Consider the following 25,934-nt stretch of genomic DNA (forward strand, 5'->3'; position numbering starts at 1 on the left):
GTGCCCACACAGTGTGTATTCTGTAGGCAATTAGGCGTGATAAATACTCTTTCAAAAGTAACATTGTTCCTGACTAATGATTGCTGGATTTCAGTGTGCTGCAGAAATCATATGCATGTTTGTATACATGTATTACCAATTATTAGCAGTCAGTCAATATGTGGGTTTATTTAACTACATCAACATCAACATCACATTCACCACCTGTTTGACTTGGGACTAACCCTTCCCCATTGCAGGCCTTTACATACACCAAGACACACACACACACACACACACACACACACACACACACACACACACACACACACACACACACACACACACACACACACACACACACACACACTCTTTCAAACATACAGACAATTAACAATACACTCTTGGCCTTCCCAACACTGGATGTGAAAGTCTGGTGGGATGATATCTCAAGCCCAGGGGTGATCATTAAAAATCATTCAAATGAACCAACCTGTGCACACAATGCTTTGCAAAGGGGGCAGCCATCACAATACCTGCCCTTAACCTGTCCAATCGTGCCCATGCAAATGTCCTCAGCTAAGAGTCAATGGGAGTCAGGCTTCCTGCTCAAAGTACTATAGGGAAATTTGCATACCCTGGTTCTCTTCCTTCAATTTGGTTTCAGATAACAAAATGTTGTTTTTAATACTACCCTCTAGGGAAAAGGCACATTTGCGGCTTGTGCAGAAAAAGCTAAAGACACCTACCAAGACAAAGGCGCACACACACTAATCAAACTTCCCACCAAATTCCATTCAAATATATGTTTATACTTTAAGTATACTGACAGTATATAGTATACTGTAAGTATGATCTGTGTTATTTTTTGTGCTTCATTTCACTGCTTTGTTAATAATTATGTTGACACTGGTTATCATTAATGTTTTAGGTATTTTTTGTTCTGTATCTCTTCAACTGACCTACTTTTCTTCCTATGTGGGGCATCTTTAATCACAATCTTGCACGATAGCTGCTCTGCAATTAAAAGTTGATTTGAATAGATTAGAAGTACCACCTCCTCGAGGCAATAAAAAAAAAAAAAGAAAGAAAGAAAGACTGGAACAATGCTTGTGTACACAGGTGTGTATAGGATTTGAAGCCTACAGGTGATTGCAACCAGGCAACCATGTGAGACATTATATCCCAAGCCTGTAGTTAGATATAATAGGCTAAGACTAAAAGTTAACAGTAACATACTTTTTACTGTCCAACTGTATAGCCTCTAAACCTGTATTTTCATCATTACATTATACAAATGATAATGCACACATAACAAGTTTTAGATACAAACCATGTCCAGCCCTGTAAATGCTGATATTTCTTGTGTTTTAGTGCTTCACTTCCCTGAGCACTCACACTGTTGAATCAAATACTGAAATTTGCAGTCCATGGTGTGTATGTGTGTGTAGCCCTTTATCAGGCCACTATTATGATGACTGCCCTGGGACAATAGGCTGGTCTGGGGTGATGATAATTACAAGTGACCAGGACAATACGGTCGCGTATGGAGGAACTAATACAATGAGAAGACACATTTATACAAATAAAGCATTAACCCCCCTCTCCCCCACCCTGCAATGAATGGTTGAGCGAGGACAGTCCTGGCACAGGGGGATGGAGAACTCAACCAAAACAAAATAATCAGAATATATGACCAGTTGCCGCAATATAGACTAATGCAGAAGTTATGCAATACAGCTAAGGAGCATTGTTATTACTCATCTTTGACAGAGGGCTGCTGAAAAACAGGCTCAACTCGTTCCTAGTTAAATGTGGTTTATTTTGAATAAATGCAAAGACATCATCGGCAAGCTCCCGTTTAAGGAACTTAAAAGGCAACTTGAGGAATAACCTGGATAACATAAAACTAGCCATGTGTCCTTTAATGACAGCTGTTCAGTGAGTTATGTGCAATAGATTCCCACAGAAAAGCTGAAGTGCCAAGACATTTCCTTCAGTGTCTTTGTCTGGGCGAGCACAAAAGGTCATTTAATCGGCGGACGATAAGACCAAGGCCTTGCATGTTTTATCACTGCGGAACATCTGTATTTGTAACACCCAGAAGGCACCCTACAGACAGGTAGCCGAGCACTGGAAGCATGGCAACTTCACTTTCCGTGCATGCCAGAAACCCATTACGCAATTGTTTACTTTGTCCAGACTCACTAGTTTCCTTCTGCTTTTCACCAGAAGAGAAGTACTCACTAAAATTGTTGACTAAATGCCTGTAGCGCGGACTCCCAGGCAAAACGCGCCTTTAACAAGTCTAATGTGCAATGGCCTGGTGCCTTCAGGAACACTAGGAAATTTCATACACACCCACTTTGCACGCAATAACCCCGCACAGAATAATCCTTTGTGCACTACCGTTATCCCACTAAGGCTTAGGAATTACCCATTTTAATTTGCTGTATATTATCCACTCACTTTTTATCATTGCATCTATGTTATTTAATTATGTGGTGTAGATCTTGCCAAGAAGTATAAACCGATTTTGGTTTAAATAGCACAAGCTCTTTTTCAGGGGGTAAAAGACATACGTCAATAAGCTTTCTGGAAAAGTAGTAGTTTTTCTCCCACATAATTTTAATGACTTTCTTCTACATGAACCAATATTTTCACTTTTCCCGTGTTCGTTCAAACCGGAATTGTAAAAACGTCGGACGGCAATTCAACTATACTGTACTGGACATGCGCAGTGAGCCGCACGCGCTCAGGAGCGCCAAATTCACCGGGATGCGAAAGAGGGGAGGAGCACTAGTGGAGGCTGCTGTGTTTAAATTAATGTCAACCTGCCTCCTCGACGGGAGAACAAATCCAGCGCAGATAGCGAAACTACGTGCTCAGCGCAACTTGCGAGCCGCTTTACAGATATTAACATGACTCGGCGGCCGAGAAACAGGTACGCTCAAACAGACCAATTTATCTTTAATTTGCATTCTCTTTAACTTTCTTTTTCCCCTCTATGTGCGTGTTATATCTTGTGCAGTTACTGATTTTCATCTGATGTTAGCCGTCATTTCTGTTGGATACGGCGTGAGTTGTGGGGTTAACGGTGCAAACTATTGACAGAGTTTATGTTTTTTCTTCACTAACTCTTCGTTTTCTCAAGCGCTTCTTGTGTTTGTGAACCGTTTTGTCTTCTCGGCCGTTAAAGCTGAGTAGTGGTGTGGGTGTCTCGCTCGCGCGCCCATGACAGGTGGTGGTCATCTGGCATGTGCGCTCCTCGCGCTGCTGTCAGTGGTGTGAGAGAGAAAGGGGTCTCTCTGCCTCCCTTTCTCTCGCTTACACACACACACACACACACACACACACACACACACACACACACACACACACACACACAAACACAGGCACATGCACACACGCACGGATTAATAACGTTAGACGAGTGGACAGGCGCTGTGCACAAGACGGTGCGTGGACATTGGTTTTAACAGGAGCATATGACAAATACAGAATCTAACACAATGCAGCATGGCGTCCATCTATCACTCTCTAATCGCACACAGAGACTTGAATGTATTGAAAAACGCAATTTCATGTCCTGATTTTAGTTTTTGAAGGTTTTGTAAATCCTGATATTTCATTGCGCTTGGCTTTTCCGGTGACCATCACGCCAATCAGCCACACAGGCACAGATGTTTTCATTTTCACTTTTTATAACTTGCAGATTGGACCTTAGACGCCAGTTTAGCTGGCACAAACTTCATTTAAAAGCCGCCTTGATTGAACTTGCATACATCCTGAATGTTGCCGCAGCATCTTTGATAGCGATGGGCGCAAACTCTTATTTTCTATGAGCGTTTGTCTCCAGAAGAGGCTGCATTTTCTGCATTTCCCATGTTTTGATATACGAATCGCCGCAAATTGTAGCGTAACTCACTGTCACCAGCATGTACGCGTTCTCATGGGCATCGACAGGCACCTGGTTACTTCCATTAAGCTTGCGTGAGAAGTGTGACTCGAGTTTCACGAGTGAAAGTTTCAGTGCAGGTTTTTGGTTTATTTCATGGTTTGACATGGATAACGTGAAGACAGTGAAATTCACCCGCAACCACTCGGCTGACTGAAATATGAGGAATCAGTGTTTCGTGATGAAATTTTCACTTGATTCATCATTCTCAAGATGACTTGATTATGCTGTATTGAGAGTATTTTTACGTCCTCTCCAACTTTTTTCTTATTTGGTGTCGTATTTCTGTCAGTTTTTTCTTAAAAGCATAGGGCAGTTTGATTGTTACAATCAAAAAAACGTGGGGCTGCTACACATTCATATTTCTGTATTTTTCTGTATGGTCAGTGCCGTTGATCATTCAGCCACGCATTTGGGTAAATGGACAAAAATAAGGAAGATAATCCACTGTAAATATCCTCTTGTACAAGCACGCACACACAGACACACACACCAGCCAGTGGGGTTCCTGTTCACCTGTTGCTTTGTATGACACCAAACTACCCTACCTAGCTTCCACGTTGTCCATGCTCTACATTCTGATTGGTTAACCCACCACTTGGTGTCAGTGTGGGCAGTGTGTGTGTGTGTGTGTGTGTGTGTGTGTGTGTGTGTGTGTGTGTGTGTGTGTGTGTGTGTGTGTGTGTGTGTGTGTGTGTGTGTGTGTGTGAGCGTGTGTGTGTGTGTGTGTGTGTGTGTGTGTACATGCATGGCTGTGCTGTACAATGCCACTGCAGGTCTGAACACGCCAGGGTCATGAAATTATGATCGCATGTGCCAATCCCAGTATCTGTGGAAACCAAAAACATTGGAACCTGTTCATCCATCCCCCCTCCCTCCCACTGCTGTTCTTGTCTCTCTCTCTTTCTCTCTCCCCTTGTGGGTGTCTTGGCTAAAAGCCTGCACCCAAACCTTCAAGAATGACTGGTTCTGTCTGTGTTGACACCTGATGAGTTAAAGAGTGGGCAGAGTTCTTTATGCGCTCTGTAAAGAGACGATTAGGGAGTAGTTTAGAAATGGACTGGTACTTATTGTGCGATTATTTACCTTGCTATTATCTTGGACTATTCTTTTCACACAGCCTCCACTTGCTTTTTTTAAATTTCTCTCCCTCTCTCTCTCTCTCTCTCTCTGCGTCTGCAGTGTTTACAGTAGTGAGGAGGATGAGGAGGAGACCGAGATGTATGAACATGATTATGATGGATCACTGGCCAAGGCAGGGAAACGCCACCTTGGCAAAACACGCTGGACTCGAGAAGAGGTACACACAGAGACACCAGTCTAAACAAAACCTGCTGTTCAGTACGAAATATTTAACACAGCCCACATGTTGAAGAGAAGCAGCCTCAGAGGAGATCACTCCCGAGGGACCTGGGAACCTTTCTTTTTATTATTGTTTGGTCGAACCACATTTACTGACATATTATGTCCAGTTTAGATTGCTGGTAATGATGTTCGAGTGGCATATATTATATGTCTGACAAACTGCATGATGGATTTTTTTTTCTCAGGATGAGAAGTTGAAGAAACTTGTTGAGCTTCATGGATCAGAAGACTGGAAAATCATTGCAAGCTTACTAACTGTAAGTAGTAGGTCTGTGCATACACACATGTATGTATAAATGCACCCAGACACACAGAGACAGGGAAGGAAACATAAGCAATATTTGACAACATAGTCTTGTGCAGTGGTGACAAACCAAGAGGGTTTTCTTTTTTCCCTGTTATCTCCAATAAGTCTTAATGTCATTATAAATTATGCTTCCCTTAGTACAAGGATGATAACCAATTCTCTTGTTCTCTGACCTGCCAGAACCGCACAGATGTGCAGTGCCAGCACAGGTGGCAGAAGGTTCTTAACCCAGAACTCATCAAGGGGCCATGGACCAAAGAGGAGGACCAGAGGGTAAGACAACAGCCTTTTAGGGCTTTAATGAAAACTTAAAAACATACATACTGAATGTCAGTGATGAAACCACATTTGACTATTATAGTAAAACCTTTACTTGGCAATGCAGAGCCACTTTTGATGCAGCACAGCCTAGAAACATTAATCAAATTAATTATAACAACTTAATAATCTACATGAAGCTTGCTTCTTTGCAAGAGAGCCATCAGTAGTGGCCTTTAACACCATTAGGGCTGTGTTGCATTTGGTAATTTATAACATAGTTGGTTACCACTCACAGGAAACAGGCAATCAAGTGTCATCCAGGGTAAGAAAAAACAAAACAATTACTTTATGTTCCTGTGTGATTAAAGCAACCATTCTGTAGCAACTCTTTGGCATATATTGCACATTTTCAGTTTCCCAAAAAGTTGCCATTACTCAACAAGTAACATGTGTAGCCTCTTAAAACCTGCAAGGTATTTATTGAACTACTCCAAAGGAGTTATATTTCCACTTAGATGTCCCTGTAATGATTAGCAGAGTGGCTAACGTTCCATTGGAAACTCCCTCAGTGCTCACCACCAGGTGTTCTCGATCACCTCTCCAAGTTGTAAGATAAAGAAAGAGGGAAGGAGGAGCTGAAGGGAAAGACCTTCAATGATGCAATGTATACTGTTTCTGAGATTTTTCTGGTTAACTAACAAGATTTTTTTATTGTCACTTTCTCTCTTACTGCCATTTCTTCTCCATTCTACCCCTCATATACCTGTGATCTTTTTACCTTGTTATTTCTCTTACCCTGTACCCCTTTACTTCTCCCTCTCCTCCCTGCTATTGCTCCTTCCTTCCTCTTTGCTCATGCCCCTCCACTACCAATTACTTCTCTTCCTTTTCAACGCTCTTCTTCATCCGCTCTCATCTTTCCTCTTTTTCCTCCCCCATCCCTCACACACGCACAAACACACGCCACTCCAGGTGATTGAGCTGGTCCAGAAGTATGGAGCCAAGCGCTGGTCGGTGATCGCCAAGCACCTGAAGGGGCGTATCGGCAAGCAGTGCCGTGAGCGCTGGCACAACCACCTGAACCCGGAGGTGAAGAAGACATCATGGACTGAGGAGGAGGACCGGATCATCTACCAGGCACATGAAAAGCTGGGCAACCGCTGGGCCGAAATCGCTAAGCTGCTCCCTGGCAGGTGAGGCAGAGAATGGAGAAGAGAGAAAGGTGGAAAAAGAGAAGCTAGATGAATCACTGAACCCTTGTTGGTTGGCTGTGCAATGTTGCGGTTGAGAGGGTGAAATGGGGGGGAGGAGGAATGAAAAGAGAAGAAACCAATAAGAAAAGGGATGAAGTGAGCACACAGAGCATGAAAAAAGATGGAGGCGTGAATACAGAAAGTATTTCTGTTTTATCTTTTGAAAGCTAGAAATTCAAAATGTTAAGGAGGAAAACAGGTATGAATGAGAGAAAAAAGATACTGTAGTTTTGTAGATACTGTAGTTTTTTTATTGTAATTGCTCTGTGTTGATAAACCCACCAATTTTGTGTGTGCGTGTGTCCGAGACTGTGTCTATCTGTGGCAGACTCTGTGTGTGCCTACAGTGGTAGTGCTATCAAGCACAGCTACAGTTCACGATGTTTTTGCATTTTGCGTGCATTATTTTGTAAGTTAATATGTATTATTCATGACATCCAGGACTGACAACGCTATAAAGAACCACTGGAACTCTACCATGAGGAGAAAGGTGGAACAGGAGGGCTATCTTCAGAGCACATCAAAGAACAACAACTCCTCACTCTCCATCAGCCACGGCTACGGCAAGACCAACAATCACATCATGGGGTTCCCCCACCACTCGCCCAGTCACATGCAGCTGCCAGTCAACTACGCATACATCACCGACACACACCGAGTGAGTGGGCTTTAAACCCAAATTGGGATGCTGGCGGGAATGCTAAATGATGCTGATTGTGTAGCTGCAGGTAATTTATTTGCCTCATGTGGATGTCATTCATTGGCTTTACAGGTACCCTTGCCAGTGGCCTTGCATTGGAATATCCTGAACATTCCCCAGCATGGAACTGCTGCTATACAGGTAAGAACAGCAAGGCAACGTAATTGATCAGGATAGTGAAGCAAGAGGAGGGATCATAGGACAAGAAGATGAACAGGTTTGAAGTGTTGCTGAAATATGACTGCTGCTTTCTTTTTGTCAGAGACACTATAGTGAGGAGGACCCCGAGAAGGAGCAGAGGGTGAAAGAGATTGAACTGCTGCTCATGTCAACAGAAGATGAGCTCAGAGGCCAGCCATCACTACCAGTGAGTCGCGGGCGTGTGTGTGTGTCTAAGTGTGGGTGCGGGTGAGCTTCGAAATGTTAAAGTGTGACACCACAATTTATGTGCGTGTGTGTTTGACCCTGGCTTTAAGGACAGTGGTTGGATGTGTGTGTTTGTGCGTATAAGGAGGAGGAAACATCTGGGGGGTCTGTTTCTGCAAAAGTGATGAAATAGGACCTTATCGCCATTTGTGTGTGTGTGTGTGCGTGACCCCTTGTGCAACCCTGTACCCAACACTTCTGTCACTCTTTACATTAAAGTTCCCTTTCTTCTTCTCTTTTTCTCTTTTGTCAATTTTGCACCTCTTCCCTTATTGTCAGGCTAGCATTTTCTCTCTTGTGCTTGTTTGACACTTTTTTACACTGACCCCACTATGCTCATATTTTCAGATGATTATGTTTTCAGCTTTGTTTCTCACCCTCAGCCTTTATACCCTTTTCTCCCCCAGATGAATTTGTCCTATCCAAGCTGGGCCGGCCAGAGCTCTTTGACCAACAGCTCAGAGGGTGTGCCAATGTTATTACCTCATCACCAGGCAGCCGCGCCTGCCCTGCCTCTCGACCAAAGCTGCCTACCTGAGGAGAGCGCCTCTGCAGCACGTGCCCACAACAATAATGGCCGCAACAACAACAATAACAACAACAACAGCAACAGCCATCACAGCAGTTCGACGTTCTCAAATGCTATTCCAGAGTTCATGGAATCTGTCATTGATTCAGTAAGTATCTGTATTTAGTTCGTCTTTAGACTTTATGTTAGGGCTGCTGTGACCACCTGTGTCAAAAAAAAAAAAAACAAACGAAACAAAGATAGCATAGTGGTTCGTACGGACAACAAAAGATTTTATCCCGTCGTGGGCCTTCACCCATATTTTCCCGCCCTTTTCCCAGCGCCTCTCCTCAGTGGATGAGGCCACTACCAGTGGGCTCTTGGATAGGAGCGTTCTCAGAACAGACAGGGTCTTGCCCAGTCAGGGCTCAAGAACTGCTCACAGAGCATGGGTGGGTTTCATCTGCTCAACTCCCAAGCCTTCACCAACCAGAAACCTACCCTTTTCACCCTCACAGGTAGTTAAAGTAGCTGCGTGTGATCAGAATTCATCCAATCACCAACCTGCCACCTGACGATATCAACAACCAATCATTTAGAATTAGCGTTTCTGCTTTTGTTTGCCATCTTTTTTTTGTTTTATTTCGGTCATTTGACCTACAAATTCCCTTTTGACACACCAGTCCTCTTTTCTGCTTTCCTCTCCATTTCTGTAGTTTCGATCACATGTGCTCCCATGATCTGCCAGACTGTCACTGCATTAAAATAAACCTGTCAAGCTCCTTTGATTGATTGGTTTCCTTCCTTCTGTTTCACAGTTTCTCAACCAGTCAATGAGTTCCGAACACTCCGACAACGACAGTTTAACAATGAGCGAGCCTGTGGACACCAAGCCTCTGATCGACCACACCATCAGGTCCCAGAAAGAGAATGAAATGTGAGTGGCTCTCTCTGATGTATTTTATTATGCAGTTATGCAGAATTAGCAGTAAATGAGACTTTACAGTCATCTGTCTTCCTCTCTCACAGGTTCAGAACTCCAAACATTCGTCGTTCGATCATGGAGTCATCTCCTTGTACACCCACACCTTTCAGGTCAGCCCTGGCCCTGCAGGACGCCAAGTATGGACCCCTCAAACTACTGGTAAGAAAGAGACTTCAACACTTTCTTGAGGCTTGAATTTGCCGTTTTTATCTCTGCCGTGTCTTTAGTGTCTTTGTGTCTCACGGGAGGATTTGTGTCTTTTCCAGAATGCCCCTTTGGAGCAGCAGATGGTGGAGTCCATCAAGCAGGAGCCGATGGAGTGCGCTATCGAGCAGCCTCCTTTGAAGAAGATAAAACAAGAGGTACTTTCCACTCAACATGAGCACGTACACATATGCAGGAATTCATGCAGACAAATGAAGTTTTGTTTTTTTTATTGAGAAAGCAAAGGTGAAAAGTAGAATACACTACTGGGACTGCAGCTGTAGTAGCACACGTACGTAAATGAGGAGAGCTTTTTGTAGGTTGCAAAACACACGTGATCAACTTGGGGAATAAGTTGAAGTCGCTGTAGTCAAGGAAGATCATTAGTGATAATTATGTACGTTGCGTGACCATGATGTGTTTTGGGTCCTAGGCGGAGTCCCCGTGTGAGAGGAGCCCATGTATGCAGTGGGAAGGACAAGACCTTCACACACAGCTCTTCTCCCCCAACGGCCCTGCACAGGAAGTACCTGTAAGCTCACATGTTCTCTAAAATAAAGCTGTCCTTGGTTACTCACAAATGTCCTCAAACTTTAATCTTCACCTCAGGTGACACTTAACCTCTGAATATATGAGAGTCCCCCCCCCCCCCCCCTTGCTTCCTGTACTGCTTTTCTTTGAGTACTGTTGTAATATTTGATGTAAATCAGCCTGACTTCTCTTGTTAACATATGCTTTCTACATCTTCCTGCAGGACCTGCTGACTAGCTCATTATTGAGTGAAGATGGACACAAAGCCTACCACCTCCCTCGCAGAGGCATGGGCAGCCCACTACAGGTATGTAGATGTTTGCATGCACGTGTTTCTTCATCGAAGTTTAAAATTGTGGCGATTGCATGATTAAAAACTCCTCTTTTTTCTTGCTAACTGCAGCTCAGTTCCTGGGAACAGGTGACCTGTGGGAAAACGGAGGAGCACGTTTTGGCCTCGGAGCAGAGCCACAAGTACATCAACACTTATCCTACGAGGACACTGGTCATGTAGACAGAGACAGACGTTGATCTGGAAACATCAACAATCCCTGCGCTGGACGCAGCGCCGTGGGTTACATATTTGTTGTGGTACAACAGTTGGGAGAGGCTCTACGCCATCAGTGTTTTTACACTCACACTTGTTGGATTTCAACCAACCAAAGACTATACAGTTTTTTGTTTTCAAAATCATTTTATATAGAATTTGCTTTTGGTTTTCAGAAATGTACGTCCTCTCACTTCTGGTCTCGTCATTGTATTTTTATCAATGTTGTATTATAAATGGGAAACGGTGGCTATATAATTTGCATTTGGGCTGTATTATTAATTCTGAATTTTGATATTAATATAAAGAACAAGTTGATTAATTTATTTCTTTTGCCTTGATTATGACTTTGTTGTTGTTGTTTTTTTTTTACAATTGGCCAATGGAGCAGTGTTGTAAGTTAAGTATTTAAGCCCTGTTAGCATTATCATAAATCCAAAGGCCTATTCATTAATTCAAAACTGACCTCTGTATTTCAGTCATGAAAGTTTTCTTTTTCTCTCTCTTTTTTTTGTACTGGCTACAATGGGTCTACTGAGAATTTCAAGTGTTTGGTCTTTGCCACCTCATACAAATCTTTCACTGCTGAACGAGAACAGCTACATCTTCATTGAACAATTAATTTTACTATGAATTTGTATTATCATGTTTTCCACCACAGAAGGGGCCAGCCTCATTAGTATTACCCAGTTACCGCATTGGCACCTATTTTTCACAAAAATGTAGTTTTCATTTCAACTTGCAATTTATTTTTGCCCTTGTATGAGGATACAATCAATGAACAAACATTATATTTGTTAAAATCTAAATATATTTAAATAGTATGTTTATACTAAATTTTTAAATGAGCTTCTATGTCTGAAACCATGAGCTTCACCCAGTAAGAGTAAGACCAAGCTGCACTTGAATTTTATATTCTCCATAAAAAGCAAGAGTACTAAACACTGATATATCGTGCTACAAACGAAAGCCCAGATGAAACTTTTATATGTTTGGTTTTTAAAACATTTCTTTGGATAGTTTTGTATTGTTTTGTAACGCATATCCAATCAGCATTTTGTTGTCTTACTAAGACTGCAGTAGACCATGTCAAACACTTAGCAGACAATCTTTTTATACATTAAATGCCTTGTTTTTATACTAGCTTTTGTGCTAAAATGATTTTCTAAAAGCATTTATACATGCCAAGTTTTTATGTTTTTTATACTTTTATATACTGCCTAGTAAATAAAGTGTGTTGCTTTTTTTACATCCTTGTCTTCAGTGTTATTTCTGAGAACATGATAGCAATTCAAAAGCTGTTCCTCAAAGACAGCACACAAACATTTCCATATATTTAAGCAGCAAATATGCCTTTATGAGCCCGAACTTTAGTACAAATAGCCTTTAGTGATTCAGGTCATAAGTGCTAGCAGTGTGAGCCACACTATCGTCTAGAGTGACTCCTCTGTTTAAAGTGAATGAACTGTTTGCTCTCCAGTTGCTCCAAAGTGTAAGCTATCTCTAGTATTCAAATTTTTTGTGATATTGTAGTATTCAAATACTCCACCCCGCCTCACACACAGTCTTGCAGACAGAAAGGTTTGTTGTCATGGGTTTGTGCAGGGCATATCATAAAACCTTGCCTCCATCTGCCACCAGCCAGGGAAGGAAATAAGCAAATGTACCCAACTGCCTCTTTTTCTGTGGACAAGGGACCACTCACGTTTTATACCTACGAGGAGAAAACTTTCTCTGGTGGCCCTCAACTCCTTCACACAAAGCTTGAGACTGTGAGCACATGTGAATATACTGCGTGCAGTGAGTGTATAAAACAGCATAGTCCTCATTGTTCTCCAAAAACACACACATGCACACACAGTCTCTTGAGGAGACTTGTTTTCCTGTGTGGCCATGAAAGCCAAGGGGCCCAGAGTCAGACCAGGAGCTATATTTACATCCCCTCCCTCCCTCAAGCCACCTGCACCCCCACCTCACCCTGATCCACCACAGTGCCCTCAAATATAGATTCCCATCTCAAGTATGGGTCTCGGAGGGATACATAAACAGAAATGACATTCATCACGACGGACACAGCTAACAGGAACTGTGATATTTAAGGCAGGACCAAACAGAAATAGTTTCCTCGGGGGTGCCTGCATGCTTACTGCAGTGACACATTTATATTTACATATTTAAAAGAACAAGTTGTGGTTTTAACTATTGTAACAAAAATGGCGTAAACAGAGAGCAAAGAGAGGTTGCTCAAATTCAGAAGATGGGTTTGAAATTCCCTGCGAGCAATTGTAGTGTGTGTGTGTGTGTGTGTGTGTGTGTGTGTGTGTGTGTGTGTGTGTGTGTGTGTGTGTGTCTTGTGGAAAGAGGCCAGAGCAAGAAGCAGACTTTCACACTGGGAATTTCACCATCTTCTACTACACCCAAAAGAAAAAAAAAAACACCCAAAGCCCCAAACCCCACGAGATTTTCAGACACCTGCTTCCACTGAGTGAGAAGGCAGCTGCCTGCGCGTGTGTGTGTATGTGTGTGTGGATGCACGGTGGTTTATTGACAAAAACAATATAAGATCCAGATGGATATAATAAGTCATAACATCCTATCACAGTTATTCTTTCTGGACCATAAAACTTCCAGCTCTGAAGCGTTGGCTCCTTTAATCAAGTGAAAAGTGAAACAGTAAATGAGGAATGCGACTGTGTTATCATCCACAGCAATCATTTGAGAAAGGCCACCGGAGAGAGTGATATGCACAATGGGGTACAATGCAGTCACACTGATGCTGAATTTTTTAAGTTCTTCTCAGTTTAGATCAAGTGTTTTGGGGCAATGTGAAACAAAGTAATACAGAAAAGTAGATGTTACGTATATTAATGTGCATGTAAAATAGTGAAAAAGGGCAAAGATGTCATTTATGAAAAATAAAAGTGCCATGTAAGCAAGTAAAATGCAAATCCAAGCATTTAAATTTCAGACTGAAAAAGATGACAAAGGCTGTAATGTTTTTATTTTGGTGTGTAATGGTGCAGCCGTGCAGCCGAACCCTAAATGACTCCTATTTATACCCTCTAAAAAACACTCACTGACCTTTCAGCAAAGGAGGAAATGCAAAAACGACGGCTATCTCTGTCACAGGCCCAAACACGGCTTTCGCAGTGTCCCCAACAGCACTGGTGTGATGGTAGCAAGGAGACTTAGCAGTGAAGTTAAGTTAAGTGCAGCGTGCAACTGGGTTTGAATGGAGCTTCAGATTTTTTGGGCTTTATTGGACAGTGTTTCTGACAGAAAGGTTAAAGGGTAAACATCTTAAAAAGCTTCTCAAGACAAAGGGACATTTTTCACCAAATAATCAGCTCTAAATGCCAAAGCAGAAGTTCACTCTCGCTACTACATTTTTTATTCCACCCTCCTTTCCCTTTTCAAATCAAACATGTCTGTCGCAAGCAGATTGGCTCATAAATTCAGTTTGACGTGTCACAATAGATTTATAGCCGGATGTTGCAGAAGTGGCGGGCTTCTGAACACGCGCATGCATACTCACAAGATGAACACGTTCCCTGCACTCACATGCTGGCCAAGTGTGCTCTGGGCCTGCATAGATTACTCTAGCCTGATTTCCTCATTCCCTGGGTGCTGTTGTGGTCGGAGATATTCAGGCAAGAGCAGCCGCTCCCTGCTGGCAGCGGTCAGGTAGGAGGGCTGGGCTTGGGCTGGCCAGGCCTGATAACTGCTCTACCCATCCATGGTGCGGAGATGAGGAGAGAAGCGGTGGGCAGAGAAGAAGACGAAGGATGAAGAGGCAGGGAGAGAGAGAGAGAGAGAGAGAGAGAGAGAGAGAATTGTACAGGGTTTGTGCTTCTGTGAGTTTATAGTTTCTCTCTGTGTTTAGATTCTGCACTAAGAAGGGCAAGAAGTGAACAGTTAGATGTTTGAGCAGAGTGGAAATATTCGCCTTGGCTAGTGCGCAAAAATGGGCTTCTATGTCTGAGCGAACACTGAAATTAATAGTTTGCATTAAAAGAATAGCTTGACATTTTGGCTCTAATATCATTATTCGCTGAGAGTCAGAGGAGACCATCAACACCACTCTCATGTCTGCGCGTTCAGTTTGCAACGAGAGGCGTTGTATCTCAACGATTTAGCGGTTACAAAAAACAGAAATGCACGAATAAAATTTGCGGTTTTCGGGAGAGCTACATGCTCCAGGAGTCCCTTCACAGCAGACATTTTGACTTGTAACGGCAGAAAACATTAGTGGCGCCTCTGCTCTGTTCAAGTGTTCCAGTGAGCTGTGACAATGTGACAGCGAGCCAGCACGCACAGTACCAGGACCCTAAAACTGAAGCAACTAAATGGAATTCAGCCATCATTCATTTCATTCCTCACACCTGCAGCCTACATAGCTTGTCACACATCCATAATTGATCTACCTCTGATAAAGAAATCAGACATATATATATTCATACATAAATGTGATCAAATGGCTTCTCTGTCTTAGGTCAGGAGGTCAGGCCTGAGAAACATGGAGGAACAACTCAAGCCCCCAATCGCAGCTCTTGTAGCTGAAGTCCAGCTTCGCTCTTTGCAAGAAAGCGTGCTGTATTTCCAAAAATGTCAGTATATCTGTATATTCTTCCTGCCGTGAACAATGCCTACAGATTGAGGTTCTGTGAATTATGTAGAAACTTGTAACAACCCGTGTATTCACAGTAATACAGATATTTGCGTGTCCATCAAATAGACTCAATGTGCAAAATACCACAGATCTGCCAATTTGTCAGCCAACATTACCACAGTGTTTATACTATCTGACTTATTCTGTCAGGATTTACACATGTGAATGTGAAGAAACACGGAGGATTAAAACCAGAACTTCCTACGGTTTTGGCGATGAAATAAAGTGAAATAAACTTCAGCAGAGTTTCATCAGAGCTCAAGGAGAAGTTGCGGTACAATGAGCCACCTGGCTTAATAGGTTTAAAAGTTAAGCAGCGTGGGTAATTCCAGTATGAAGTAAACACAAGCTTGATCCTGCCAGTGTGGGTCGTCCAAAAAGCTCTCGATGTGACAGAGAATCTGTTACAAATGGAAATAATATGGGACAAGTCTGCCCTGAATTGGCCCAATCACACCCACAAATAGAACAGTCTAACCTATATATGACAAACACTGCAAAGTCAGGCTTATTTAGTGTTAGAGGCGACACATTTCATACAATTACAATTCAGTAGCTGATCACTCAGACGAGCTGCTTTACTGCTATAAAATAACCTGGTATGTAAAGAGCACTATACTACAGCAAGTGCTGCTGAGATGTAGGTTGTGTGTGCGTGTGTGTGTGTGTATGTGTGCATGTGTGTGTGAATAGATGAGTTTTGAACACTTTTTTCAGTTGTCCGTTTGCAGATAGAGGTAAAGGTTCGGTACCCCAGCCCAAGTCGGTCTGTCTGCAGCCACGTGAGGACCATAACACACGGACAGCATGCAATAACCCACTTGCACCCACGGACTCACAATCACAAAATGCACACGCATGTTTATGGTCACACACAACCAGAAGACACAGATTGAGCAGATAGACCCCCGCCATGTGGAAAGAGAGACTGAGATAGAGGAGTAAGAGAGGTGAACACACTGAGAGAGAGCGAGGGTGAGAGAGATGGGGACTGTTGGAGCTGCTGCTGAAGTGATTAGACCCGTCTGTAACAGTTACTGTCACCCCAGATTTGGCTGCGATTCGTTTGGCCGTTTGTTTGTTGTTTCTCAGGACCAAAAAATGTATAGAGCAATGTGCCTGCTGCAGATAGCCCCAAAACAATAACCGTAAACACTTTAAAGTGGGTCAGGGCTGCAAAAAGTAGTGCCAACGGTGTCAAAGAGCAAAAAAAAAACCAAGACGTTTGGCCGTTTGATAACAGATTGACAAAGAGGGATTAAACAAAGCATGAAAGCATGAGGGATGGAAGCTTTGCTGTCTCACATCATAAAATACTGGACTCCTAACCCAGACATTACGTCCATCATGGAGTCCTAAACAGACTTCATTGGACTTTTATAGTTATAGGCCAATAAGCTTATCATGAAAATGAGAAATATTAAAAATATTCACACATTTTGTGAAAATCAAGCCTATAGTCTTAAAAAAACCCACACTTTTAATCAATGCAAACTTAATAGAAGGACACAGCTTCCAAATCGAGGCTGCAATCAAAAAATATTTGCTTTCTTTAGTAATGGTTTAATTATTTGGTTTTTAAAATGTTGAACCAACACAATACTGGTACCAGTGCCAGTGGGTAGACCCCTGTTGCTGGAATTATTTGGTTGGTTTTCTTCCTATCTGTAACACTAACCCAATCTTGCATCTGTGCCACACTGACCCCACACTCAGGACATTTGAACCCAGTGTCTGAGTGCAGGAAATGCCTGTCCAGCATCCAGGGTGATATTTTCATATTGTGTTCCTTGTCCGACCCGGCAAAACCCAAAGATCTTAACCTCCAGTCACATGAGAAATGTACATTTGACGGGGCTCAAACTGTAATACTTTCATTTATACTTGGGGCTAATATATCAGTTATTTACTATGTGCCCTGCACAAAAAAATACACCATACTGTTACTTCAAAATGCATCTGCTATACAGTGCATGAAAAATGTGCTGTACTGTCTTCTCTGTGCAAAGGTCTTATCTAGCATATTATGCATTATTACATATTTTTAGAATGTTAATGCAGCTGTCTGATTTCTTTAAGCTCTAGCTAGATTGCAGAATTGAATATTCCATTGACATAAATGTTGGAATGTGGACCGGAGAATAATGTGCATATAACATTCTTACAATCAGCCTGAAGGCGTATAAACGATCGTTTTCGTAGTACAAACAGTATGAAGCAACTTTTTAGAAGTACTAGAAAACATGAAGGAATATTTTTTTAAAAAAAGTATCTTCACCGCAAATAAATCTACCTCATTGAAGCAGGTGTCATGAGTTTAACAGGTTCTATATAAGAAACCACAAACACACGCGTACACTGAAATGGTGACACACACATGTGCACAAACACATGCACACAGTCATGCCCACAGCCTTCTGGTGCTGAGTTGTGTGGTCAGGTTTGTCACCCAGTTTCCTAACTTGCTGAGGCCAAGGCCTTTTCCCAGCAACACCCCTGAACACACACACAAATACACACACCCAGACACTGCCGCTCAGACCTCATTTTGTCTGCTTTCACATCGGTCTGTCTAGGTTTTCTTCATGACATGCAGGAAAACAGACAGACAGAAACAGATTTCTGGTAGAAATTTGGACGCAAGTGAAAGCAGTTTAATGATGTTTTGAATCTAAAAGACGCCTGGGAATTTCTGTGTGTGTGTGTGTGTCAGGGTGTGTGTGTCAGGGTGTGTGTGCGCTTGTGTTTCTATTTGGGTTCAGGTTTTGGTGGGGTTTCGGGGGGGTGACATGTTGCTAACTTTTTGTCTTGAGAACTTGTGCTTACATACAGTCACAAGTTGCCACCCCCCACCCCCCCACCCCACACACGCACACACACATTTACACAAAATGACATGTTTTCCCGCTCAGGCTTGGCCCAGCTTCCCTATTCACCTGGGTAAATAGAGCAGAAGGAAGGGCCTTTCAATGGAGCCCACCACACACACACACACACACACACACACACACACACACACACACACACACACACACACACACATTATTCAACATAACTCCACCCTGCACTACCATCACCACAAAGACTCACACTTCAATTCTTCCTCAATTTAACATCCACCAACACATACGTTCATCTCCTGAAACCCTCCTCTCCTCTCCTTGTCTCCTCTCCTTGTTTCGTTCCCTCTCCTCTGTCCGTCCACTCCATTGTTATCTCTAAGTGATCCCGACAAGTGGATTCACATAGCATGATCACGCCTGACCGCCCCGATTTGGGAGACTTGTCCCCGGGGTCCCCCAGCCGTCGATAAATCTGCCCTCGATCCCCCCTCCGCCCCTCCAAAACACCATCACATACCCCCTTCAGATACACCCCCTACTGCCCTTGAACTCATTTGGAGGGTGGGTGTGGTTGGAGGTAATGGGGTGAAAGTTGTGTGTGTGTGTGTGTGTGCGCGCGTGCATGTGAGCAGCAGGAGTGGGCATAATTGCACCAATAAGATAACAATACTCAGACCTCAGGCTAGTTTGTGGTCTGCAGTCCAAAACAAAGCTAGCCTGAAAAGGCAAAAACACACATGGATAAGCACACACACACACACACACACACACACACACACACACACACACACACACACACACACACACACACACACACACACTTTCTCTTTGTATGCATGACACCTGTTATGAAATGAGCTGGTGAACAGAGCGGCGACTGTCGATGACTGACATCATTAGTTCCAAGCAAATGTTCCTCTGTACAGTCGAGCTTCTCTTTTCCTGTTTGTGAGTAAGTCTGTGTTTGTGTGTGTGTGTGTGTGTGTGTGTGTGTGTGTGTGTGTGTGTGTGTGTGTGTGTGTGTGTGTGTGATACAACTGTTGAGAGGACATATGGGAGCAAAATGCATGATGAGGGATACAAAACAAAAAAACGGTACAGCTGGCAGCGAGGGCATCACACAGCTTTGTAGGACAGCACTGCAGAGCTCTGTGAAATGGTCATTATGAATAACAAGCAGATACGGACTCACATCTCGTAACACATGGATTGGAACACACAACTTATGTTGCAGTTATATAACATAATACTTAATACATGCTGCATTATGTAATATGTCGATGACACGATTCAAAATGAGGCTCCGTATAGAGTGACTGACAATAATTGCAGCTACCCAGAATGCTAAACATGAACACAAGCGAGCTCAGTGAAATGTCAGCACTCAAACATATTGTTTGACATCACATAAGACCCAAAACGGCAGCAGAATATCACATTTGAGATAATGGAGCCAGAAAATATTTGACATTTTTGTTTCAGTCAAATTAAAAAGCTGTCAATTCATTTCCTGTTGAGCAACATTTGATTTGGTGGCACGGTGGAACAAGTGGTAACATTGTCGCCTCACAGCTAGGAGGTCCCGGTTCGAATCCCGCTGTGGGCGCTGGTGGCGTGTCCTCCACCATGCCTTTGGTGCCTGCTGCTCGAGGAAAATAAGGGCCTTTCTGTGTGAAGTTTGCATGTTCTCCCCGTGTTCACCTGGGGTATCCTCCATAAAAATACCCCCACTAAAAACACGCAAGAGGATCATCACCTGACCAATGGTGACGAAAAGGGAACTGGTCCCCGGGCGCCGGTCGACTGGCAGCCCACTGCTCCTGGTCTGCCGCGGAGGAAGGACTGACCATGGATGGGTCAAAAGTGAGAAAGAATTTCACAAAATGCATGGCGTGTGCAGTTTCCCCCTCAACTCTGCGTGTTGTGTGCGAAATTTGTGACGAATAAAGGAAATCTTAATCTTAACCAAATGATTAATGACGAATCATTCAAGCTTTACTGCAATCATGATCCAGCTGTTAGAGAGCATGACAGGCACTGCTCATGGCTTTCCTCCACAGGTGGACCCCAGGTGTTGTCACATGACCTAAATGTGGGACTTCAGTCACTAGTTAGCTCCATGACAACTGAGCACGCTCCATATGAGGAAGACCAAAAAAAAGTGATTAAAAGCTACTAAACCGACCTTCAGTTCAGTCAAACTAAGCCATTGTTCTTTTCACCAGGGTTCACAACCGTTTTTGCAATACAAAAAGTCAAACATTTGGATATGATGCATAGTAAAATATACATGTTAAGTCTTCTATCTCCAGTATCCACCTTACAGAAACTCTTATTCCCTCTCTTTCAAACTCTCAGTGTTGTAGTTTTTTACTCATGTTAGCAAGTTTCATCAGCAAGACAAAGTCCAGCAGCTCAGTTGGTAGAGGTTAGACTATGTTCAGAAACAGAAAGAGTTAGATCTCTGCTGCCAGCAGACTGGAGATCTGAGGTCATAAACATGACGCATGATGATGCATTTGTTCATTCGGTTTCATACTGAAGCCCAGAAACTCCTGAATATTTCACAAAGCCAGCCTAGACTGTAAGGTAGGGTTTAGTCTGGCAGGTTCCTCCAATGTCCATTTATGGGCAAGTCAGGGCCAGGCTTAGTGTGCTCTGTCCTGACTTAAGGTGTCAGTGTTCTTTAAATGAACGTCCTGCTTCCTCGAAGTTCCTCAAAACTCAGCAAATCAGCCAGGTGTGCAGAAGTGAAAAAGCATAACCTCCCTCCCAGGCTCTCTTTTTTCATTCTTCACACAACTATTACGCCACTTTTCAGGTGCACAAAAGAGCACAGCATAAATGACTTTGAGGAGCGACCGTCTGAAAATGAGAGCCTTTATCCACATTTTAATGATTCATCCCGCCTCACCCTCCTCTATAACACTTTCGCCCTTAGACATGTCGGGACGACACAATTAGTTAATCTGAAAAATGTTACCGCGGCTCAACATCAGGAATGAAGACCTGCCCGCCAATTGATGGGGAGAAATGATAATAGAGTGATGGACTCATAAAGTAAAGATTTGTTCTTTTTTATTGGTTTTGTTGAGTGCCGGAGCGTTTACAACATACCCTGATGCAGATGTAAAACACAGAAATGCTTTTCTGCGCTCAACAATGGTCTGCGTATTAGATGATACACACACACACATACACACACCTACACTGACACTGACCCACTTCACATTGTCACCGTGAATGCTGATGTAATCCTCTTTGCTCTCATTTCTTCCGTGGAAGACGACAGGAAGAAGAGCAGAATGCTGACAAAGTACATACTTACCCGAATGTCTAAGTGTGCGTGTGTGTGTGTGTGTGTGTGTGTGTGTGTGTGTGTGTGTGTGTGAGACCATGCATTTTCAGTGTATACGCATGATGCTTATGTTGCCTTTCTTCTTTCGCCTTCAGTGCCAACAAAAGTTGTTAAAGGCCTGTGGGCCCAGCAGTCAGTGAGACAGAAGCGGAAAAGAAATGCAAACATGGGAAGAAAAAGAGGGAAAGCTTTCAGACAGAAAAACTTGTCTGTCCAAATTTGACTGACTGACATATCCACGGATTTTCATACCAAAATAGAGTTTAAAATCAACAGCAGATGAATGATCAGCATTTCTCCATCCCAAGCTTTGTTAGCCACGCAGGTCATCCATAGGCCTCCAGTGGCTGCAGAGACATTATGTTATCAGTGGCGGGAAATTCTGAGCAAACATTTCAGTGTGTGTGTGTGTGTGTGTGTGTGTGTGTGTGTGTGTGTGTGTGTGTGTGTGTGTGTGTGTGTGATAAATGTACTGAGTGATGCAGACGGCAGGTTTTGAGACACCTGTCCCCCTAAAGATAAGATTAACAGATACCAGGCGGCTGGCAAGGTGTGATTCAGAGCTCTTATCTGAGCTGATGTATCTTGAAAGTCAGAAGGCATGGCAACATAGTGCTGACACACAAATATGGGCACACACTGCAAAAAAGATTATGCAATAGGGAATAATCTATCTGTCTATCTATCTAGTACATCCTTTACATTTTGTTGTAAAGGATAAATGCTTACAAGCACCTTTCATGTATTTATTTTATGCCATTATTATGCTTAAAAGACAGTGTCCTGTCTCTAGGCTGCAGTCTATAGTTTGCATCAGATGAGATGATCCACGACAGTCAAGAACGAGATACAGAGCTTATGTCAGCGCTCAATCAGCAGTGGCAACTCTATTCATGAAGAAAATAAAGAAAAACAAAACAGAGAAATAGGAAATACACAAATATTGTGTCACAGTGATGTGCATTGTCAGCATTAAGACTGATGAACCAGCAGCCCAGTGCACAATGTGTTCTGGATTTTTTTTTCTTTTTCTCACACACGAAAAGCTTCCATATACAAAGAGAAGTGTCAGCATAATTTTGGGGCATTTCTAAGGAAATTTTTAACAAAAGTGATCTCAGCTATCCTCATCTGTTGCTCATCAATCAGCTTCATCTGCTGTCAACATGCAATTATGTTATACACCTAAATGCATTACTGTAATAACACACTGACTGGTTAAGTGTCCTGACATACATTTTCCTATTGTGTGACAGCTTTTGATTTATTTTTCAATCATGAAGTGCTCAACGGATTTCAATTTCACAACAAATCTGCAAATATAATTATAGAAATTTAATGCATTTGCCATGAAGAGTCATCACTATATAGATAGATGCATGTGTGCTTCAGTGTCTTCATCCAAGTGTGTTCATATGATGCATTCTGCAAAGACTTATGACATAAGCAGTAAAAAACAACAACAAAGTTTTTCATTTCAGATCAGTTTATTCATGTTTTACACAAAGCATCTTCGGTGGAATTAGGAATGTTACACACACCTTGAAAATTGGTTCATGCATGCATGTACACACACACATTTGTGCACACACAAAACACAAAACCACAGGCTTCACTGTGTAGTTATCTGGATGCAACATTGGGGTAATGTGACCAAGCAGAGGCGCCTGAGCTCATCAGCAAAATAAAGGGGGGGTTGAGGTGTGTGTGTGTGTGTGTGTGTGTGTGTGTGTGTGTGTGTGTGTGTGTGTGTGTGTGTGTGTGTGTGTGTGTGTGTGTGTGTGTGTGTGTGAACGTTTGCATGTGTGAGGATGTGGAGAGTATGTGAAGAGGGAGGGGGGGCAGGATTCAGGGTGGTAGGAGCACAGCCGTGCAGAGAGATAAGAAGCTGTGGGATTGTCGAGTCGAGAGGAAGAAAAAAGGCAGAGAAAACAGATGGATACAGAGACTCTTTATGTGTGTGTGTGAGAGAGTGTGTGTGTGTGCGTCTTACCACAACTTCACTGCAGTAGTGCTAGTGTTGGAGGTCATATTTAAAGTGGAAGCACTTCAAAATAATTATCAAATTGTTTGTGCTCACTAAAAATCTTTATTACTGGCTGCAGTTACACTCGCATGATTCACCCAAGAGATGATGATTACAAATATGATACATTGTTTATAGTGTATAACGTGACGCTCAGCCACACAAGGTTTACATTTTGAACTGGTCTAAATCTGATTTCAATATTAATTTCACTTTATATAAAACAGTTTTCACCAAGAATCCATTCCACTTTGATAAAGCCTGTTTTATTCTGCAGAACGTGAGTTAATAATGTACATCTGTTGGCCCTTATCCACTCACCACGTACCATCTGCTGGGTGCAGCTCTCCACCTTTCTTTTTATCAAAGAAGCCGTTAGCAGGGGATTCCCATTTCCTCTTCTTCCTCGTCTTATTCCTGCAATTTGGGAGCAAGAAGTCCACTAAAAGCAGAGAAAAGGTTGATGGTGAAAGGTCGGAGCTGGATGATATTCCTCAAAGAAGCCACAGTGTTAGAGAGCAGGGCCAGAGCCTGACTGCGGCTACACAAGACGCTGATACCCAAATAAGCGGTGAGGATTATTGTCCAGGTAGCGCATGCGTGTTGATGCTGTTGCTGCAAATACATGGATACACATACATGTCAGGGAGCTCACACACGTAGCTACTGTACATCCTGTGTACATGTAGGCACACACCAGCAGTCTCACACCTGCTTTTCATGTACATGTACACGGATGCCGTGTGACAAAAGGGGTGAGAAACAATGCAGCAAAAACAGTTTCAGCGCTGTCACGTTCACGTTTTCTCACCACACACACCCGCTGCACGGCTCAGCTGAGGTAAGCAAATTATGGCTAGGTTGTTAAAACCTGCTTTTCTCTCGACTTCATCGTCACACAGTTGCTGACACTCCTGAACACAAACAAAGACGCACACAGTACCTGTCGTGTTCCAGCCTTCCCGGAGAAATGCTTCATTTTACTCCTGACGGACGTCCACACGCTTGTACAGTGGACACTATGACAGTGGAAACCGAGATGAGAGAGCGCATGAGGAAAAGAGAAGCAGGAGTTATGCAAAAACAATCACACGACACAACTACGTCACTAACTGGATGAGTAAAAAATGAGAAACAATACTTAACGCTTAAATACAAACGCTGCCTGGTGATTAGTTTGGATTGTGATTAGTGATGTCTGTCAGTGGCGAATATTACCGGGAATGTGTGCGATGAAGAATTAATGCACACGTGTCTGTTCACATGTGTTTCTGTGTGTGTGTGTGTGTGTGTGTGTGTGTGTGGACATGAGCATCACCAGCAGTGAAGGTACATTCAGTTTAAATCGTATTCTGAGAATCCACGGGCCCACATCAGACACATGTGCCTAATGTATCACACACACTCATGCGCACAAGTGTACACACACTCGCACGCACACACACACGTGTACACACACATACACACACACACACACACACACACACACACACACACACACACACACACACACACACACACACACACACACACACACACACACACACACACACATACACACACTCAAACACACACCCTGTCATAAACAAAGAGTCCTGTGGGAGGAAGTGTGAGGGAGGGAAAGTACCCCATCAAGACAACAACAACAGCAGAGGTGCAGGGAGTGACAGCTGCTCACTGAGAGAGGCATGAGGGATCACCTCTGCACCATAACAACAAACACAACACAGTGCAGCGTGGCTGACTCCACGCTGCAGACGGGACAGACAGACAGACCAATGGACTCACCTGATGGACGACCAGATGTTGGCTGTCATGTACAGCTCTGTTGATTGTCAACTGACAGAGCATGAAGAAGATAAAGGTTTAGCCATTTGTGTATTGATAGGGGTAGATTTTTATGAAAAACAAGCCAAAAACACTTCAATGTGTGTAATGAGAATATAGTCTGTGAGCACTGCATGTCATGCAATGGCTTGTATGGTTTGTTTAAAGTCTCATATCTTATGTAAAT

At 43.0% G+C, this 25,934-nt stretch overlaps 1 protein-coding gene across 1 annotated transcript; it reads left to right on the forward strand.

Annotated features, from left to right (window-relative positions):
- The first annotated feature begins 2,848 nt into the window (after positions 1 to 2,848).
- On the forward strand, positions 2,849 to 11,625 carry myb (v-myb avian myeloblastosis viral oncogene homolog). Its single transcript, XM_070987322.1, has 15 exons — positions 2,849 to 2,923; positions 5,120 to 5,237; positions 5,488 to 5,559; positions 5,790 to 5,882; positions 6,843 to 7,063; positions 7,565 to 7,781; positions 7,896 to 7,964; positions 8,086 to 8,190; positions 8,657 to 8,926; positions 9,576 to 9,694; positions 9,787 to 9,901; positions 10,009 to 10,104; positions 10,380 to 10,478; positions 10,701 to 10,784; positions 10,881 to 11,625. Exons 1-15 carry the CDS (start codon positions 2,901 to 2,903, stop codon positions 10,989 to 10,991), a joined length of 1,812 nt encoding a protein of 603 aa, XP_070843423.1. The 5' UTR covers positions 2,849 to 2,900; the 3' UTR covers positions 10,992 to 11,625.
- The last annotated feature ends 14,309 nt before the right edge of the window (positions 11,626 to 25,934 follow it).

This window comes from Chaetodon trifascialis, chromosome 19, assembly GCF_039877785.1.
Source record: "Chaetodon trifascialis isolate fChaTrf1 chromosome 19, fChaTrf1.hap1, whole genome shotgun sequence".
Taxonomy (NCBI): Eukaryota; Metazoa; Chordata; class Actinopteri; order Chaetodontiformes; family Chaetodontidae; genus Chaetodon; species Chaetodon trifascialis.

Coding starts and splice junctions, on each gene's coding strand:
- myb (XM_070987322.1), top strand. CDS start 2,901: ATGACTCGGCGGCCGAGAAACAG. Junction 5,560..5,789: donor TCATTGCAAGCTTACTAACT/GTAAGTAGTAGG, acceptor CTGACCTGCCAG/AACCGCACAGATGTGCAGTG. Junction 9,902..10,008: donor ATGGACCCCTCAAACTACTG/GTAAGAAAGAGA, acceptor TGTCTTTTCCAG/AATGCCCCTTTGGAGCAGCA.